General features: G+C 42.6%; 1 protein-coding gene across 3 annotated transcripts in view; it reads right to left on the bottom strand.

Annotated features, from left to right (window-relative positions):
- Nucleotides 1-13,566: 13,566 nt before the first annotated feature.
- ppargc1a (peroxisome proliferator-activated receptor gamma, coactivator 1 alpha) overlaps nucleotides 13,567-19,570 on the bottom strand; it is a 38,006-nt gene continuing 32,002 nt past the window's right edge. For all 3 annotated transcript variants that reach the window (XM_083992924.1, XM_083992925.1, XM_083992926.1), the window contains exons 11-13: nucleotides 17,389-17,510; nucleotides 16,858-17,009; nucleotides 13,567-14,433 (exon numbers count right to left, since the gene is read on the bottom strand). In XM_083992924.1, the coding sequence (XP_083849050.1) occupies nucleotides 14,330-14,433; nucleotides 16,858-17,009; nucleotides 17,389-17,510 (378 nt within the window). In that variant the 3' untranslated portion in view covers nucleotides 13,567-14,329. The remainder of the gene's footprint in view (nucleotides 14,434-16,857; nucleotides 17,010-17,388; nucleotides 17,511-19,570) is intronic.

Here is a 19,570-nt window from a genome sequence, read left to right as displayed (position 1 = left end):
GACGCTCTGTGGCAAAGTCACACAAAGGCACGGCTTACCTCAGGGTGTCCATCATGTTGGGGCTTCCTGCTCGAGTCTCAGCTGACAGGTGACGTCTGACGTCATGATGACGTGTTTCCGTAGAAACAGGTAGTTAGGGAGGGACACGTTACGTGTGTTGATTGGTGGCCAATTGCGCTGGATGTAGCTTACAACGACACCTGCGGACCTCGGTGATAGACTAGATAGAGTAGCCTATCTTCTCTGATTAAACTGACCCCAGGGCAGCAGTCTGACGGCGGGGGGAGGAGCGCAGGTTCATCATCCCCGCGACGCTGATGCTCCGTAGAGTCTGCACGAGCTCACGCACCTGCAGCTGATTAGCTCGTTACTGCCATGGTTACTGCTCGGAGGTTGTGACGTCGACTGTCAGGATCTGTGTTTCAAAGGTAGGATGTAAAACTCAACAGTTTTAAGGGGAGACAGACACAGATATCACCAATGAAACTTCCCAAGTTTATCATTAAGACAAATATTTTTTGTATTAGCCTACAAGTTTTGTAAAATGTTATGTTTAAATATGTAAATTAGGCAATATCTGATTAAATATGCGCTAATTTGCATATTTCCATAACTGAAATCTGAAAAATGGATAAAGCCACTTTCAAAATTGTTGTTTTATTTTGTTGACATATTAGAGTCAGAAGTTTTACAGAGGGGATTTTGGATATCTGTTTTTATCACTCTGTAAATGAGAAAATAGGCTACTGTCAACAGCCCTAAAAAAATCCAATTTTGCCATATTTTTAGGAATAAAACGTTGTATAAATCAGGCTTTGAATGATATATCAACAATCCCCTCTGTAAAAACCCTCAGAATATAGACAGGAATAAAACTGAAAGGTCTGGGGCCTCATTTATCAAAGAGCGTGTAAAAGTCCTCTTAAATTTTCAGTACGACGGAAAGGCAAAATGTGCGTACGACCAAAAAATATACACTCTTTTCAGATCTATCAAACTCCGCGTACACACGGCTGCACGGTATTTCCCTTGAAAAGCGTGGATGAGAACACGCCTCATACCCAGCCCCCTAAATGGCCCCACACAACCATATATGGTCAATGCAAATCAGTTACGTGCATATTAAGTAGCCATGTGCACTCTGGAAACGTGTGGAATGACGTCAGTGGAAGACGGTGAAGACAACAGACGGACGGAGAGCGAGAAAGAAGCGGAGTTTCTCTGAAAGCGAGATACACGGTAACACGGCAATATCAGTCAGAAACATCATCTTGCATTGAAAGGCTACAATACAAACAAAAAACTCCCAAATCTAAATGAAACAGAACAGAAAGAAGAAGAATCACATTCATTCTGCCCCTTATTTTAGATTATGTCATAATAATTTAAAGCAGGGTTTCCACTGCCAGTTAGTACTACTTTGCACCCCTTTCCACTAACCCCCAACTTCCATTCACTGGACGACTTTGATTTTGATTTGTGCATAGCTATAAAAAATAAAAATAAAAAAAAACATTGAAGTCCACCAGTCTGTGACTTTTCCTAAAATGATGTTGGGCAGCACCAATTTTTGTTAAATAGGCTACAATAAATATTATTCACACAAAAAATATCGATCATGTTTTCTCATTTGCTTTGATTTGCGCCGACATTATTGGGCTTGCTGCTTGCTTGTGTGTGTCCACAGTCTGGTAACACACGCACGTCGCAGAAATTATTTTCCAGACTGGACAGACTGGTTGTGGAAGAGGTGTAGCCTACATGCAGGGGAAAAATATCAATATGATATAAAAAGAAAACGAAATTCGTTTTATAAAGCCAGTATTTAGGAGCAAACAGTGTAAATGCACAGGGGAAAAATCTGAGTCGCTGTGCTTTTCATGTAAAGTGCCGACGTCAACACGTGTGCGGTGGTGGTGGTGGTGGTGGGGGTGCTGGGGGGGGGGGGGGGGGGGGGGGGGTCATCATCACCACCACTTGCTACTTCAAACAGTGTCCGCGGTCCTCTCTCCCTCGCACACTGCAGTTCTCTGACTCTGCAGCGGCGTCGCCAATTCCTCCTGTTCTTCAAAAAGCGTGTAAATGCCGGTACGCCATGGTCAGACTGGTCGTAAATTTCGGCACTTTCTCCCGACAGGTTTTGGTTTGATAGATCCCAAATTAGGCGGAGAAAAGCGCGTACGCACAAAACGGGGGAAAGAGCGTGTAAAAAAGCGTGTATCCACAATGATAAATGAGGCCCCTGGTGTCTGTAAGTGCTGCTGAAGTGGAGATTTCAGGCCCAGAGTCTGAGGAAAAACTTTCTATAAGTCTATATTTTAAGCTTGTTTGTAGCAGAAGCTCCCAGTGTCTCAGTTCACTGCTCTTCCTGTGTCAGTGCAAATCGCGCGACATTCAGTTCACGGCTCCGCAAATCGCGCGAGATTCCGGCAGAGCAACACTGGGAGCTTCCGCTACACACAAGCTAAAAATATAGACTTATTTAATTTTTTTTCTGAACAATTTCTCATGTCGGGGCTTCATTACAAGAGGGACATTACAGACGACAAGCTGTGTGGAGGTATTTGGATGTTTTTTGGTGTGTCTTTTTGGACGAAGAAAAGTGAGCTCCGTTCGCAACCGTCATATGGACATGCAGTGCTGCACGGAGCCTCGCTGTAACTCAGAGAAGGCAGACATTTCAATTTTGAATGAACTATCCCTTTAAAGACTTGTACTGTTACATAGATTGTTAATGTAAATCACACTTTTACGATTGGTTGCGGATACAAAGGAAATGACCATTTTTGGAGCCCACATAATTGTTCAGGAGAGAGAGAGCTTTACAATGATACCTGACAGACAACAGGCACAGGACAGCACAGTAGCCTATATGTCACAGTTGCATGTTAACTTAATTAATTTAGGAGAAATCTACTGACAAAAGAGACAAAATGAAGTAAAATAACCACCTTAATGTGGATGTTCTACCATTTCTTTTGACTTTTCTGAGAGAATACATGTTAAGGAAGAAAAATAGCCCAAAATCTCAAAACTGATCAGTGCATGAAAAAACAGTGTTTTTGCCTGTAGTGTCTCGCCATTGGACCCAAATTAGGAACGCCCTCAAGTGCAGGATGAGTCATCAAACATCTGAAATCGTTTTCAGGAAGAGCAGATAGCCAACTCTGAAGCCATTTAAAAAAATATATATATATAAATTCTGATGTAAAATAACAAAAGAAACAAAAACACTTAGAAATCAACTTTCTGACACAAATCTGGCAAATATCAACAAATAAATGAACAATTAAGAATCCTGGATTAAAGCTCTGAAAATACATTTTTCACAATATAATGAAGGGGAAGCATCAGATCCATGTCTGGAATGGATGAGCTAAGTTAACTAACTTCTCCTTTGCAGAGCTGGATGGTGTGTCCTATCAGCTGTGTTGTGTGCATGTGGGCATGCTGCCACTCTCCAATCAACATTGATTGAGTCCAGGTGCAAGTTTGTCCTTCCAAGTGCTACAGAGCTGAATCGATACCAATTCACCCACCAAATTTGTTCACGCTCGCAACAAAACTCTTGAATTACAGTATGTCGCGCTTTGTATCCAAATGGTGTCGGATTCACAGTGCAGACATAGTGTGCTGTGCTCACATATCTGCCCAGTACACTGTGTGTCCCGCGTTGTCCTTTAGCAGTGAATGTTAGATCCTGTTGTCCTTGGATCACGTGTCAGCATTTAGCTCTGTGTATGTGTATGTGTATGTGTGTGTGTGTGTGTGTGCACGGCTGCACTGGTTTCATCAGGAAAATTCCTTCATGGACCAAGTGATTGTGATGGTCGGTCACGAAACTGCCCCAAACAACAGCACTGATACAGTAAATGCACATCTTGGAGCAAGCATGTAACTAGAACATTAAAAGTTTTATTTATATGCACAAGACAAAATTATTTAAAATTATAAGAATGCAAAAATCACACACTTGACACATACATTATGTTCATAGACAGCTCCTATAGTTGTAGTGAGTATAATACAATTGCTGCTCAGCTAACATGACAAACTGGCTTGTCACATTTAAAAATAAGCTTTCATGAAATGTGAAGACTTCCCACAAACTTCCCTTTGTCCTACAACTTATTGCCCTGTCTCTCTTTAACAAGAAGCAGGCGTGCTTGAATGGAAGAACGGTTCTGTCCTTCACACTGTCTGATTTGCTTAGGAAAGGCGCTCACGTCTAATACTAATCTGAACGACAGCAGTGGAAATCCTGGCTCAGTTTCAGAGGCTAGATTGGGCCTGGCCCAATGACCTTCTCTGAGAGAACATGGAAAGTTTGCCGGCTCAATATGTCACAGCCAGCATGAGCTTAGAAAGAGAACAAGAAGAGAGTGATTAAATGGGTTAGATCAGTGGCTGGCTTTGGTAGACGTCGGTAGGAGAGCAGCTCTGGTTGTACTATGAGATTAACGTAAATTGTATCACGCTGAAACTCTCCCATCATGGATGCATCCAACTTTACAGAGCACCCAATCAGTGAAAAACAAACCCAAGACTGTTTTTACTTCCAAAAATATTGAACTCCCACTTAAAAAGGTGACTGAGCACTGGTACGCAGCACTGAAGCATTCTGTGCAACAAGTCGAGCACATCTGTAGATCGATAAAGCCCTCCAAACATTATAGGAAGTGACAAAGCTATCATTTTGTAGGAGGCAGGCTTATGAAATTCCCTTTCAGGCTTCCTGCTGGATAAGAGCAGAGCCCGTCCGCTGAAAATCAGTGTTTCACTGACATAAATAACTGATAATTCAGAAATTGGACATTTCTTAAGGCATAATTATAGCAACTGAAGTAAGTTTAAAGCAAATTAGCCTCACAGGAAGTTGAAACAAAGTGTTAAAACGGGGTTAATTGAATTGTAAGCCTTGTCACAGAAGATTACCAAGTCCAAGAAACACCACTTTAATTGCGTTATTACCATGTGGATTAAGGCATGGGGTATTTTTACCCAGTAATTATAGCTTGACTGTCCGTGCATTTTAATGCACTTTAGTCAGGATGATTTGGGCTGAAATTTTTGACAGCCCAAACACAGAGGAAAGTTCCATTACAAAATGTATCTGTAATGCTTTGGGATAGCACTGACATTTGAGCTGTAGCGGTGCCCACAAAATAAGGATTAACAGGATATATGGTGATAATGAGTAATTAATTTGACAGCGCATCGCCTTGATTTGATGCTATTTAAGTATCAGAGGAGAGAATCAGACTCACTGCCGTGGCCATTTCTCCTTTTTCAGATTGCATGTCAGCCATGGAACCTTTACTACAGGAAGCCTCTGTTCTCCTGAACATCTCATCTTAGTTTACCCTGAGGCTGTAGGACTATGTGCTTCCAAACTTCACTGTCTGTACAGTGTCATTACATCTGAGCAGGAAACATGCTTTTTTCTCTCTCTCTCTCTCCGTAAAGCAGAGAATCTGTGATTTCCAACAAGTAGCCCCACTGCTTTTTGACATATTGCTGCAGCTTTCACTCTGTGTTTTTGATCGATTCTCCTCTGCGTTCTTCACTCAATTCGACCATCTCATTGGTTCCTGTGGGTGCTGTCACAGCCAATCAGAGTGTCTGATACAGACGCTTGGCCATATACCCAGACTGAACACAGAGTGAGGAGAGGTTGACAGAAAACAGACAAAAGCTTGTGATCTATGTTGATCTATAAAAACTAAGGAAAAATGCCAAGGTCTGGTTTTTGTTTTGTTTTGTTTTATGGGCTTTAAACTCGTCTTCTACTTTAGGTCCTTAAGGAACGACACGAGTGATTAACTGAGGTCCTGCTGATTTTGAGTAGGCTTTATATACCATTTGGTGAAACTTTTAAATATTGTCAGCTTTATGGGATGCTTTGTTGTTGAGTGGTTAGAGCACACCCCATGTTGGCATGGCCTGAAGCTGTGATCGCTGATTCGATCCCAACCCAAGACTTTACTGCATGTCTTTCTCCTAGTCTCTTTCCCTGCTTCCCTTCTCTCTTCACTGTCTTATCCAGGCATTATATGTCCCCAAAAATACTTTTTAAAAGGAAAAATGCAAAGGTTACAACACCAAACAGTCTTACTGTGGGCTAAGCCTACCACTGAATGACTTCTAATGGAATGTTATACATTGTGCCGAGGTGATGAACTTTAACCTGGTTCTGTGTTTCCCTCTAACACCACCAACAGGTCAAAGTTTCCCCTTAACAAGTGAAATACCTCAACATTTAATGAGAACATTAGCACATTTAGTTTTTGCAAGAGCAACTAATGACATTCACATCAGCCCCAGTCACAGCTGATTGGAATGTGGTGCGTTTAGTGCTAATTAATATACATGTTTGCATACCAACATGCCAAACTGAGATGGTGAATATTACACCTGATAAACCTCCAGACATCAGCGCAGCCTCACACAGCTTTCTTGTGTGGCTTCACATTCGTAGTCTTGTTAAGCGACACAAACACACACCCCTGTTTCTACGGCTGCACTGCTGTTTTGTTGCGTCGGTGACTGGTGAAGATAGTCATTACTTTTCTAGATGGACCGTTTTCAGAGAAGCCGGGGTCTTTAAATGGAGTGCTAATGTCACTGAAGGTGTATCCGCGCTTTGAAATGATAAGGAGCGTGGACTGCATCAACCTCTTCTTTTGATACCTTATTGATCTCCTGCTGCTATCCACTCTCTGCACTCCATATGTTGGTCAGTTCACAAAAACAGTTATACCGTTGTCTCTTTGCGGAGCTGCAGGGAATTCCATCTGTTGCTCAAGGGCACTACAGGGCAGATGTTTCCAGACACTGAAATTTGATCATAGCCCTCCAATTAAGCAGCGGCCTCCCTACTTTCTCCTACTTCTCACATTCGTGATTTCAACAGCCAGGGAACCTAGGACGGTCACAGAATATCATTAGCCTAATGGACAGGAGCGCAGGATGGCAAGAATGAATGATTGCATTACAGTGCCATTTGCCGCAGACTGCACACTGACATAAATAGTGCAAACAAACAATCACTGTCCATGTGGCCATTGTACTGTACTGTGATGGCTTGCCGTCTGATACATGGGTTCAAGCCGGGGTCTGAGAGGGAGAGGGAGCGGTGCTCTCATGTGCCCTTGAGTCAGAGTGAGTGGGTTGGGTGGGGGCTAAGTAGCTGGGAACTGGATTTAGACACAACTCCACGATCCGCCAGGACCACTCTGCATAAAAATACAAGGAGCAGATAAGAGACAGAGGGGAGAGAGACAGTCAGAAAGAATACGTAGGGAGGGAGGGAGGGAGGGAGCACTCAGCTTTTCTCTCTTTCCAAGCCATCCTGTCAAGAATGCTTGAATGGAGCCATTATGAAGCCCAGATCCAACTAGTAGCTATGGGTCAGTTTAAATAACAAGAATAAAAACCAGATAGCTAGCCTCACATTTTCTCAGGCAGTTATTGCTAGAGCTGGGAATAGGACCCCCATGAGTGGTGGCAATATCACTTTAGAGAGTCAAGAGTCGAGAAAAACAACATTTTGTACCACAACATGATGTTTTTTTTTTATTGTTGTTTAAATTTATAATAATTCTTTGTTTGCTCCTGTGAAATGTTTTCACCCCTTCAAGCCTCAAAAAATGATCACCATGAATAACTCTTCGATTTAACTGCTCACGACTCAGGCATTTGCTTTATTTAAAAGGGCCACAAACAAAGAGGGTTTATACCCATTGATCTAAACCATGATGGTAATGGTGGAGTATTTAAGAGCTGTTTACTTCACTGAGCAGTTTGTAATTCAGGTCTCATGCTACTTTTTTTATTTGCAGTACTCCATGTTCTTAATCCAGTCTCTAACAGACTGTAAATGATCTCTTTGTAAGGGGGAAATAAGCATATTTGATTTGTCAGTATTTTGAATGAAGTCATTAAGTACTGAAGTCATGGAAATTATGCTAATTGTTATTGATGCTACTCCATGATTGCCAAATAATTACCGATGATATGCTGCTCACATCATCACATTTACATGTTGCTCTCTACACCGGCTCGTTAGCGATGGCGCCGTGATGCCGGGCCTATCAGGATCCTCTCTCTCGCCACCTGCACACTTGGGGAGTGTGGGAGCGAGGGGACGGAGCGTCTGCATCACAGTTTTGGCCCAAAGTGCGCCGTCGCAGGCCTTGTCACGTCGAGTCAGTCGTACTTGGCCTCCTCCCCTCTCTCTATGTCTTCCCTTCCTCGGTCAGGTGACGCTCACAACAGGGAAAAAAAAAAAAAAGCCTAGACGTCTGCATCCGAGGCTCTAACGCTCTCTGTCAGCTGGCTGTCCCCGCGGTCACAGTGGAGATTCATCTTTTCTGCTGACGTCCCTTCTGTGTGGCGGAGAGTTGCCAGCCCCAGCAATCTTAAAGGCCTGCCGTGGCCTCGGGCGCCGGGGGGGCAGGTAAACGCCAGAGTCGTCAAGGCAACGACTCTGTGGTTTCTGTTGGTACACGATCAAAAGGCCAAATTACCAAATGATTGCCTTCTGGATCTGATTCCCATGCTAATCCATCAACAAAATCTATATGAGCACACGCATGCACACACACATCATTACAGACACTAAAACACTGGAATCTTTTAGGTTTCCCTTTTTTGTTGTTCTAATTAATACGCCACGTCTTGGGCACACTCGAGGTAATTAACATTGTTTTTTGCCAGCAACACACAGCAGATGGTGATTGAAAATAGAGGGATGAGTCGCTCAATCAACCACCATTTGTCTGTAGCCATTAATTATCTAGCGAAGAATACATTCAGTCCCCAAAGTTGATAGTTTGGGGGGAAGAAGAATACTGTCCTTCTGTTCCTCATTACTCTTTAACAGCAGAAACTGCTGAAACTAGAATGCCAGATAGGGAGATTGCGATTTTAATAGCACTGTCATTATCTTCTCCCATAAGGTGGCATACGATAGAAGGCTTGTGGCGGGGGGGGGGAAAAATCGTGCTAACAAAGAAGCGTTTCAACAAATGGAAGCCAAGCAACATCTAGTGGTTCATTGTGTTCCGATTCATCAAAGAACACTTTCAGAGATGTTAGGGACAAGATGCACAGCTCCATTCAACACCACGGCTCCACTAACTGCTGCAGGGACTGTTTATTTTTCTCACAATCAACTGAGAGCCGTCGGATCTCGTGACCACTGCCCGATTGCACCGCAGACCACGTGACTTTATCAGCCGTGGAATAGCAGCGTCTTGCCTGGCAGCTACAGTGCCATGATATCATTATGTTTCAATTCATGTATAGCTTCTTCCTCCAGACCTGGCAAAGTCTATGCAGGACGTGCTGACTTCTGCCTGGCAACAGATTAGTGTTTGACACTCAGCTTATATGAAATCCTCTAAAAATAAAAGGCAACAAGAGGGACAGAGAGAGAGGGAGAGGGAGGGAGGGAAAGGACAAGAGACAGACAGTGAAAAGGAGTTTGGGGAGTTGAGCAAAGAGAAACCTTGAAGGGACACTGGAGGCGAGAACTCGGTGACATAGCATCACATCCCGGCATCGCGTCTTTGATGTTATTTTGTCATCACCAGCAGCTCCCTAATCCTACGTCTTTGGCACACTATAATCTTGTTTTTATTCTCTCTGCCTGCCTTGTAGTCAGAGATAATCAGTGTCACCAAACTTTAATTATTGTGATAGAATAGGAGATAAACGCTGTTGCTTCAGTGTCAGTTGTTATTTCATTGATACAGAAAGGAAATTTGTCCTCTTGATACATCTTGTGTTAGGCTGAGAATAAAAAAAATAAAAAAAGTGTTCTTGATAGTAAATTACCGGTAGGATCGCTCATGTTCCACCCCATAGGCTTTAATTAACTAGTCTCAGTAATCTAATCTTATTATCGAAGACGGCTTTTTCCACACCCTGACCTGCTTACATGATACCGAGACAGGCAGGACCGTGAGAAAAATACAGTAGTAGATGATATGCTCACAGAAGAGCTGCCAGAATTCTGCAGCGTTTCATTTTCAAGTTGCTCTCGACTGCTTTGGCCGCCAAAACGCCAGCCATTTACACATTCTTGTCACATTGCTGGAAACAAAGACTGAACAGCCAGTGCCATGTCCGGGATTTCAACAGCATCCGACACAGCAGCCGCAGCCAGATGCCAAATAAAATACAGAGCTACACACAACAACAGTGTTTGTCCCACAGAGAGCCCAGCCCCATCAAACCCCATTATCTCCAAGGCTACCACTTACTTCCAACTGGAGTAGAGATAGCTGCTTATCTAGTGGTTAATAATAAAAAAGACACATAACAGATAAAAAAAAGCCCATCCTATCATGATGGAAAGAGAGAGGTGGGAGAAAAGAAAGCCGACAGGGAGAGGAGAGATTTCCAGGGACAGTTTCATTCTGTGGAAAGGGCAAGCAGAAGGAGACCTCCCGCTGTAATGCAGCAGCCAAGCCGAAATGAAAGCCAGCCGCTCTCTTCTCCGGGGCTAAACAGCGGCCTTAATAAAAAACACAATCAGACCCCCAACCTTAAAGTTTAATGCACATTCTTCCCATATTTCTCTTTGCACCAGAGAAAGAAAAAAAAAGGAGGTGGAAGCGTGGTGGAAGCTCCTGGTGTGATCCCAGCTCCCAGGGTAAGATATGTGTGTGTGTTAAAGAAAGAAAAAGGAGAGGGGGGGTTGTTATAGTAATAATGAAGCCCCACTGAATATCAAGCACACCATCAACTTACTATAGCTCTCCATTGTGTTAATGAAATTGTTCCCCCCAACTTTTTAATTAACTTGCAGACTCATGGTGTGGAGTCAAGTTGTGGACACAGACAAAGACTACAGTGTTCTCTCCCAGGTGATATGAATATCAAAGAGGGAAGCTGCTCTGAATTAAGCTGAGTTTCTTTATTAGGGGAGAAACTTCAGAGAGAGACAGATGTGCTGAGGATGGGCTCGTGTCATTTCTCCTGCGTCAGTCAGCTTTCACTTAACACTTTGATATAGAAGCACAGAAGGGAGGGAGGATGGATTTATTTTGAATCCACACATTTACGACGTGTATTTGATTTCATAACTTTTAAATCTACCTTTTTAGGAAGCCCAAGAATCATTCCACAGCGCTGAGTGAAAGTGGTACAACAGTGCCTGATGAAGAGACATTCATCACAAGGAAAGGAAGATCACAGGGAAAGAAAGAAAGCATTTTTTTTTTCAAACACATTTCCCTTTATTGGCATGGTGAGGCTGATGAGAATTGCACATAAAAAATAAAATTCACAAGAAAGTCGTACAATAGGTAGAACCACAAAGGCATTGGTAAGGACTTGGCAGAAGGCAACGTGGATAGGACACAAACTGGTAACAACCCACAGCGACCCCCCCTCCCCCTTCCCCTCCCGCGCACACACACACATACACACACACACACACACACTCACGCACACACATACGCTCTAGCACTTCCAGAAACGCACACGCACCTGCCTAAAATCACAAACTCACATGTGCACATCCGTACATTTGCTCGTACACATATTGTCCTTCCAAAAGAAACATGATTACCCAACAAACATTTAAGCAGTGGCAAAGTCCTCAATAGGTCACATTATTAAAAAGTCCGCCACAGTTGAAATTTGAACCATAAGGTGTTATAATATATTGCTACTCTAGGCAATTTACAAAGCTTTTTTTTTTTATTACAATGATTAAAGCCACATCTATCAAATGGGACACGACACCATTACCCAAACGCTATACAGACAGCAAAAAAGTAAAACAATGTCTTAAAACACAGGTAAAGGGTTTTTTTTTTAATCCTTCCTTAGACCAATTTTTGCCTCTTTGCATCATAAAAATTAGCTGTTTCTTGTCTCCACAGTCAAACTCCATGAAAGGAAGCCTGTGATCAGTAAAAGCCTTCCTGCAAAAAGATTTTTCCTTCCTGTGATGGAAGCCGGCTCTGTCATTACTTGGCTCGCGCTCGAAACGGGATATTAATTGAACCAGAAACCGCAAGGTTACCTTTTATGTCATGTCGACGGCGCTGTGATATCTGGACTGTGAGTGGGGGGAGGGGAGGGAGGGGGGGGTGTTGGCAGCAGCGGTAGTGGTGGTGGTGGTGGTGGTGGTGGGGGATGTATGGGGCGGCATGCGATACATTGTTGAGTAGTTTTCTCTAGGCTGATAGAATGTCATTTAAAAATCTGCCAGTAACGACAGCTGAGAGGAAGATATCCAAAGTGGGTAGACACTGTACCGACTGTCATCCTGTAATAGCCATGCACTACACAACAAACAGGTTCAACATTTTTTACACACAGGTGGAGTTTAAGAGTCACGTTTTGCACAGATGTCACAAGGTAATGCGTGCATTACAATCACATAGACTCAGTTACATCTTTAAAGGGAAGAGCAGGAGGTGGGCGTGGGGACATTCAAGTGTTTACTGCACGTGGTGATGTCACGGTGATGATGATGATGATGCCAAGATACAGGAATGGAGTCATCCTAACTACCAGCGACTGGGTAATGGGTCAAGTCCAAAAATCACACAACAGTAGGAGCTAAAATACAACTCTGAAAAATAATTTATTGCTTTTTATATAGTTTTTTCTTTCATTTATATTATTATCATTGTTATTATTATCTTGTAATTATTGTGAATAATATTAGTAGCATCATTGTATATATATATTTTGTACATCAAATACAAGATCTTTAAAAAATTCAGGAAAAGGAAATTGTAAACTTTTGTTTGGCATTCACATAATCAAGCGTGAGTGGAGCGATGACAACAAAGTGTTTTGTGGTGGTACAACACAATTCCTGCAAAATCATTTTATTGCTTCATGTTCTGCTTCTGTGTGGAAAAGGAAAACCAGCGACGAGCCGCAGATCTGACTGATAGCGGAGACAGAAATCATTGAGATGATGAGGGGGTTGACTGCTGGAGTGATTAGCTGAATGTTCTGATTGTTTCGGAAAGGCATAGAAGGTAATATTATCCCCACCAAAGCATTTATTGTACACCCTGTCTAGTGATTACGAGTTAAATAACACAAATCGGAGGACAACATAAATAAGCAAATAAATTTCATGAGGTACGCCATGTGAAATGGAGCCCATAAATATTTTTGATTCTAATATTAAAATAAATAGATAAATATGTGTTTTGTACTGATTGAAAAGATTTGAATGCAGTTTTCTCTCTCTCACTGAAGGTAATCAAAAGGAGAACCATACAAAGCAATGAAATCAAACCGAGTTATATATCTATATATATATACTGATTGCTTCAGAAATAATTAATAAAAAATGGGGTACCTTTTTTTTTACAATCATGAAAAACACGTTAAAAATGCATTTTACACTGGTTGTATAAGCAAAAAACACTGATTGAGAAACTTTATAAACAGAGAAAACTATACATGGTTGACTGTTTTTCCCCAACAAAATAACTTAAAAAAGGACGTTTGTTCACATGCTCCCTCAAAATGAGCAGTCGGACACATCTTTTTTTTCTTTTTTACAATCATATCATGTCTTCTAAACATCATGTAGGTGTACAATATGTTTTACAGTATTGTAATTACTACAGATCGACATTCTGGATTAAGAAATTTTCTCCTCATTTTTAAAAAAGGCTGCGTTTTACAGTGCATAGCTGTAACAAATAAAGAACTTTATCCGATATGTACATAAAATAAAAATATTCCTTTTTATAGTATTTGTAAATACACGGCTACATTTCTCCTTAAAATGTAGACAACAATGTTACCTTGAGAATTTTACCTCCAAGATACAATTCCCTATACTCTTGTTTGTCATGTAACACCAGATCCAAACACCAGATTCAAAAGAAAGAAGAAAGAAGAGAAAAATCAACAGCAAAACAAAAAAACAAAAAAGAACAAAAAAAACAAATCTGGCTGAACAAGCTGCATGTTTTCACCCCCAAAGAATTGTGGGCATTGTAGTGCTTGGAGAAAAAAAATCATTAAAGTTTTTTTTTTCTTCTTTCACTGATGGTTGTACAGCAGTAGAGTGCACCAAACCTGTGCACCAGGTTCTGAGGGTTCACTGGCTTTCCCAGAATGCAATGTCTCTTCCCAGCTCTTCAGCAGCTATGTTCATGTAAACTTTATTTTTGATATATTCATTTATATTGATATAGGTCTATAGACTTATTCTTATATACTCTACGACATAGAGTGTAAAACTTCTGGTAGTCTCGTCGTCAAAGGAGCGAGAAATAACAGTGAGGTATAAGAAGTCCCTCTGTGTGACAGACAGCAGGTGCCACTGAACTGGTTACCTTCTCAGGCTGCGCTGGGCCTCCCTCAGCAAGCTGTCAAAATCCATGGAGTCATACTTGCTTTTTGTGGAGGCTGGATCAAAGTCGTCCGAATGGGAATCTGAAATGGGGCGAGCAGGATTGTGGTTAGAGCTGAGCAGAGCAGGATTCTTTGAAACAAGACTTTCACCTTATTATTCTCAGTGGAGTTTATGATCAGAGCTCCCAGAACAGCCTCCCTTCACCACCACATTGTTCAACCCCGTCTAGCTGCAGTGTTAATCTGATTCATCAGTCACTATGCTATGAAGCTTAGATGTCCATCTTCCCGAAAGTGAAAATAGTTTCTCCTCTGACATCGCAACAGAGAGTCCATGAATTCATGAGTAACATGAAACCAGAAAAATACACAACCCACTGTCTGCCAAAGGTCAGTCCTGAAGATAACGTTTTATAAATCCTCAGGGCCTGAACTATTTTTTGATCGGCCTCAATTAATAGATGGAGATCGTTTCAATCAACCTGTTACAACCAAGGAGTTCAGATAGTGGGGCTAGGAAAAAGTGTTTTCTTCTACAGGGAGGCCACAGATGTTAAATCGTACCCATATGTCCTATTTTTCCTGATCAACCTGATAATACATGGAGTATCTTATCTCGGGCAACAGACAGCTTCACAAATGGGGCCCCCAAAGGGCCCAGCAGCACACTCCAAGAGCTTTGAGAAATGGGAATGACCATGGCAGCTAGGAGACGCCAGTCGTGATCTAATGCAATGGCCGAGGGCTAGATTGCGTCACACTGCGCACCTTGAGGGATGAAAAATATCCCGGTGCTCTACTTAAAACTAATGGACAGTGTCTCAGAAAACAACGGAGAAAAAAGAAAAAAAAGAAGCAAGAGCCTACAAGATTGAGAAGAGAGGGGGGCGAGGGGGTGGGTCGGATACCACACTATTATAAGATTCTCCCTTCCTCTCAATCTCTTTATCCTGTGCTGCTATCAGTATGGGGACGACCAAAATAGCCTGTTCCTGACAAAGAGGCGGTCAAATGAAGGCCTTTCCATTTCAGTAGACTGATTAGTCAATCTCGGCATAATGTCTGTCCTCAAGGCTTTAGGATTAGCAACTGTTTCTCTGTGTGTCAATTTCTCATCATGTCTTCTTTTAAAAAAGCCGATAGCTTCAAGCATGCGTTTTTGAAAATGTACAGAGCGCACTTCACTTATTGAGGAGAGTGCTCTTATTCCGAGTGACCCGTCGACCCCTCTCCTAGCTTCGCCTCATTCAGCCCTGACCTCCCATTCTGCTGGTAAACACATGTCAGGGGAAAAACTGGCTGCGGACATGCGAGAGTCGATATCTGTCTGATATGTCATGAAAAGGAGGAGATGATCTTTTGTGGCAGCGCAACACTTAACATAATGAGGCACGTCTCAGTTAAGTTTCAATGTGGCTGCTCAATTACTGCCACTTTTATCATTGTGCAGCTACAGAAGAAAAGGAGGAATCTTGTCTTTCTTCACGTGTCAGAAAGGGGCATCACCAGAGGAGAGAGCCTTGATTTCACTGATAGCTTGAATTATTTATCAAATGTGTCATTCAGCCTTCAGCTGCTCTCATTCAGGTCCACTTTCCTATCTGAGATCTATGTATGTGAGCCATATGGAGGCTGCACACACGGCGCCTCAGCTCCACACGGATGTGCACCTTCACTTGAATGAATCACTCATGTTAGATGGATTCTGCTGCACCGCTGATACTCATGACCTCCCGACTACCAACAAAGGCAGCAGGTACCCTGTAAGTAGGTATGCTCCCACAGTGGCCCCTCCCTCTATGTAAATGACGGGCGCCTACGTGCCACATCAAGGCTCTGCCTCATTTCGGCACCGAAACAGCTGGCAACAGATGGAATCTCACTCCGGAGGGAGGAGGGGTTGCTGGGACTTAACCTTGCTCCCACCTTCTTCTTCCTCACCTCATCTCTTTTCTTGTCTTTGTTCTAGCGTCGCCTTTCTCCTCCTAATTTCCTCTCCACTCCTCCCTTTTCTTCTCCACGCTCTTAAAGTGATTCCCCACTCCCACACAGCACATGGAAACATACCTTGAACACAGCTGCTCGCACGCTTTTAAGTGCTATCTGTCTCCCTAATGTCTCGCTTTTCATATCAACGGCAGAAAACAAGCATCCGCATCCATATGAGTAATGGAGGCTGCCTCGATTTGCCGTAGAAGCGACCAGCAGGATGGAAACGGAGCTCCAGTCTCTGCGTGGTCGCAGTCCGACCTCTGAACTCTCTTTGCCCTTTTGAGCCACAAATGCCTGGTGGACACATCCGAGGCTGGAAGAGTTTGAGATAGATCTCCTTTGATCAGGAAGCATCACTCAAGCTTTTTTCTTTCTTTTTTTTTCCTGTCTTATCCCCCCTCCTCCTCCTCCCACTTCCCACTTTTCGTCTTAACACTGACATCCCTCCCAGCTACGCAAATGTACTGCATGACTGCAGGGGGCTGATGCAGAGAACAACAAAGCTGCACTTACCCAAGTCTGTGTAATGTGATTTGCAGAATTGCTTTTGTCCGCCAAAGCACAGCTCGAACTGAGGCTCGTTTGACCTGCGTAAGGTGTGTCCGTTCTCAAGGGCGGCGAAGGCGTCACAAGTGTAGCGGTACGTGATGAAGCCAAAATTGTCCCTGGTCAGGAATAGAAAATGACACGTCAGAGTGTTGCTGTGGGGCAACAATAACCGAACAGGGGGCCTTCTCTTAGATGACGATCACGCTATTTATATGCAAAAGAGAATCAATAAATGTGTATCTTTGGGGCTCTGTAGGCCGAGCAGCAGATGAATCAGGAGACACTCTGCGACTGCAAAAGCTCCGTCTTTGTCTCAGACCTTAAACACTTCGCCTCTGCTCTGAGTTCAGCAGGTACAGCAGAAGACTACTGAAATAATCATTACTATAGAAACATAATAGGAATGCTGGAATAAATCTCTGCTGTAGCTCCACACTAACACCAGACCACTATGTTGATTCACACAGACGTGTACAGAGAGTCCTGGGGCCTTACCCATCGTCCCTTAAGTTCACTGCACATTCTTCAATTTCGCCAAAGACTTCAAAGCGGCGCTTCAGCTCTGTCCGGGTGCAGTTGGACCTCAGTCGCCCCACGTACACCACCCGTCTCTCCTCCTGCTCGTTAAGAGGAAAGACAGAGCAGAGGAAGGAGATTAAAAGGGGGAGTGTGTTTTTCCCTTTCCCCTCTCTTTCTTCACTGAGCCCTAATGAATTGGTCTTGATCACTCCTGTGGATACTGCAGCTGACTTTGGGCCCCCCGATTTTGTCCCCATCCTGTGTCTGTCTGTTGTGTTCCTGTGTGATTGGTTCAGCTTGCTTCCTCTTATCTGATAGACTTGCAGTTTGGAGGCGCCTTCAATCTGCCTTGGCACCACAATTCCTCTTTCTCTCCGCAACTCATCAACCAGAGGCAGTGATTTTTATCAAATCTTAAGTTTGGGGCTGCTTCTTCTTTCGTGAAGTCTAAAAATAAAGCAGCACGGTGACTCAGCCATATATCAGAAAAGCTTCTTCTTTCTTTCTTTCTTTCTTTCTTTCTTTCTTTCTTTCTTTCTTTCTTTCTTTCTTTCTTTCTTTCTTTCTTTCTTTCTTTCTTTCTTTCTTTCTTTCTTTCTTTATCTTGGGTGTCACTTTCTTTCTTTCTGTCTTTCTTTCTTTCTTTCTTTCTTTCTTTCTTTCTTTCTTTCTTTCTTTCTTTCTTTCTTTCTTTCTTTCTCTTGGGTGTCTCTTTCTTTCTTTCTTTCTTTCTCTTGGGTGTCACTTTCTTTCTTTCTTTATCTTGGGTGACTCTTTCTTTCTTTCTTTCTTTCTTTCTTTCTTTCTTTCTTTCTTTCTTTCTCTTGGATGTCACTTTCTTTCTTTCTCTTGGGTGTCACATTCTTTCTTTCTTTCTTTATCTTGGGTACTCTTTCTTTCTTTCTTTCTTTCTTTCTTTCTTTCTTTCTTTCTTTCTTTCTTTCTTTCTTTCTTTCTTTCTTTCTTTCTTTCTTTCTTTCTTTCACTCACACCTATCAAACTAGACAGGGTTGTTCACTGAGAAGGATATGCATAGCCAACAGAGAGGCAGCATTAAGAGCAGCAGTGAGCCACAGGGCAAAAAACATGGATTTCCTTGAACCTCAGAGGACGTAGGGGTCATAGCAGAATAATTTAGGAACAAACTGCACGAGGCTGCAATTATAGCTTTTGAGTAGTTTAATTGCATCTGCTAATCATATAATACAGCACAAGCCTGGGGCTATAGTGCATCACTAGTATTATTTATTTATTCATTCATTTACTTGCCATTACTGGTGCAAGTCCATTGAGGCCTGTAGAAATGTTGAATGCTGTCTTGAGGGTAGTAGTAACATATATGTAAATCAGTTGCCTGGTGCTAAACTCAGAGTTCACCTTTGCCCCGTTTGACTCATACAGAGTAGCCAAGAAATATATAAATGAACTACAGATGACTGTTTTTATGCCATTTCCACTCTGCTTACATACTGTTAGAGACAAAAAAAAAGTATTTGCTGAATTAGGGGTTTAGTTGCTGACAACTGATAAATAGGCGGTCTTTTCTTGATGGCACCCTGAGGGCTGCCTGTGTGTGTGGGTGTGTGAGTGAATGAGAGCATGAGGCAAAAACAGAAGCAGAGACAGACAGCCACAGTCTCTCTCACACACACACACACACACACACAACAAGGAGACACTTCCACGTCCCTGGTCTGCCAAACCTTGTTTGACAGCTCTAGCTCCTCTGCTCGTAATTGTTTGTCTTTCCATCTCTGAAAATGTATGCATGCCAAGCCACGTTTGCATTACTGCATCATTTAAAGTGCGCTTTATCAGCGGGTGGTAGTGGCGCGATCTCCCTGGAAACTTGAGTAATTTCACACTGAGACAAGGAGAGTGTGGAGACATGGGAGGAAATATGATATTCACTGCATCAGGCTGACTTTTGAAATAGATAAAGAAGGAGGAAAAAGAGCTCAAGAGAATCAGTAGCAGTTTCCTTTTTTGTCCTTTTCCCCGTCTTGCTCTCCTAGTTTCTGTTTTCCACTATTTTAACATTTTACCCCTGTGGTGTGATTAATAAGAGTCGACAGTGTTTCCAGATGACAGAGACGTTAAAAATACACAACCGGGAGATAAAGAGGAAGGGCCTGTCGCCTGAATCATTCAGGAACTC

The sequence above is a fragment of the Trachurus trachurus genome (assembly GCF_905171665.1).
Source record: "Trachurus trachurus genome assembly, chromosome: 18".
NCBI lineage: Eukaryota > Metazoa > Chordata > Actinopteri > Carangiformes > Carangidae > Trachurus > Trachurus trachurus.
This window is presented reverse-complemented; position numbering and strand designations above follow the sequence as displayed.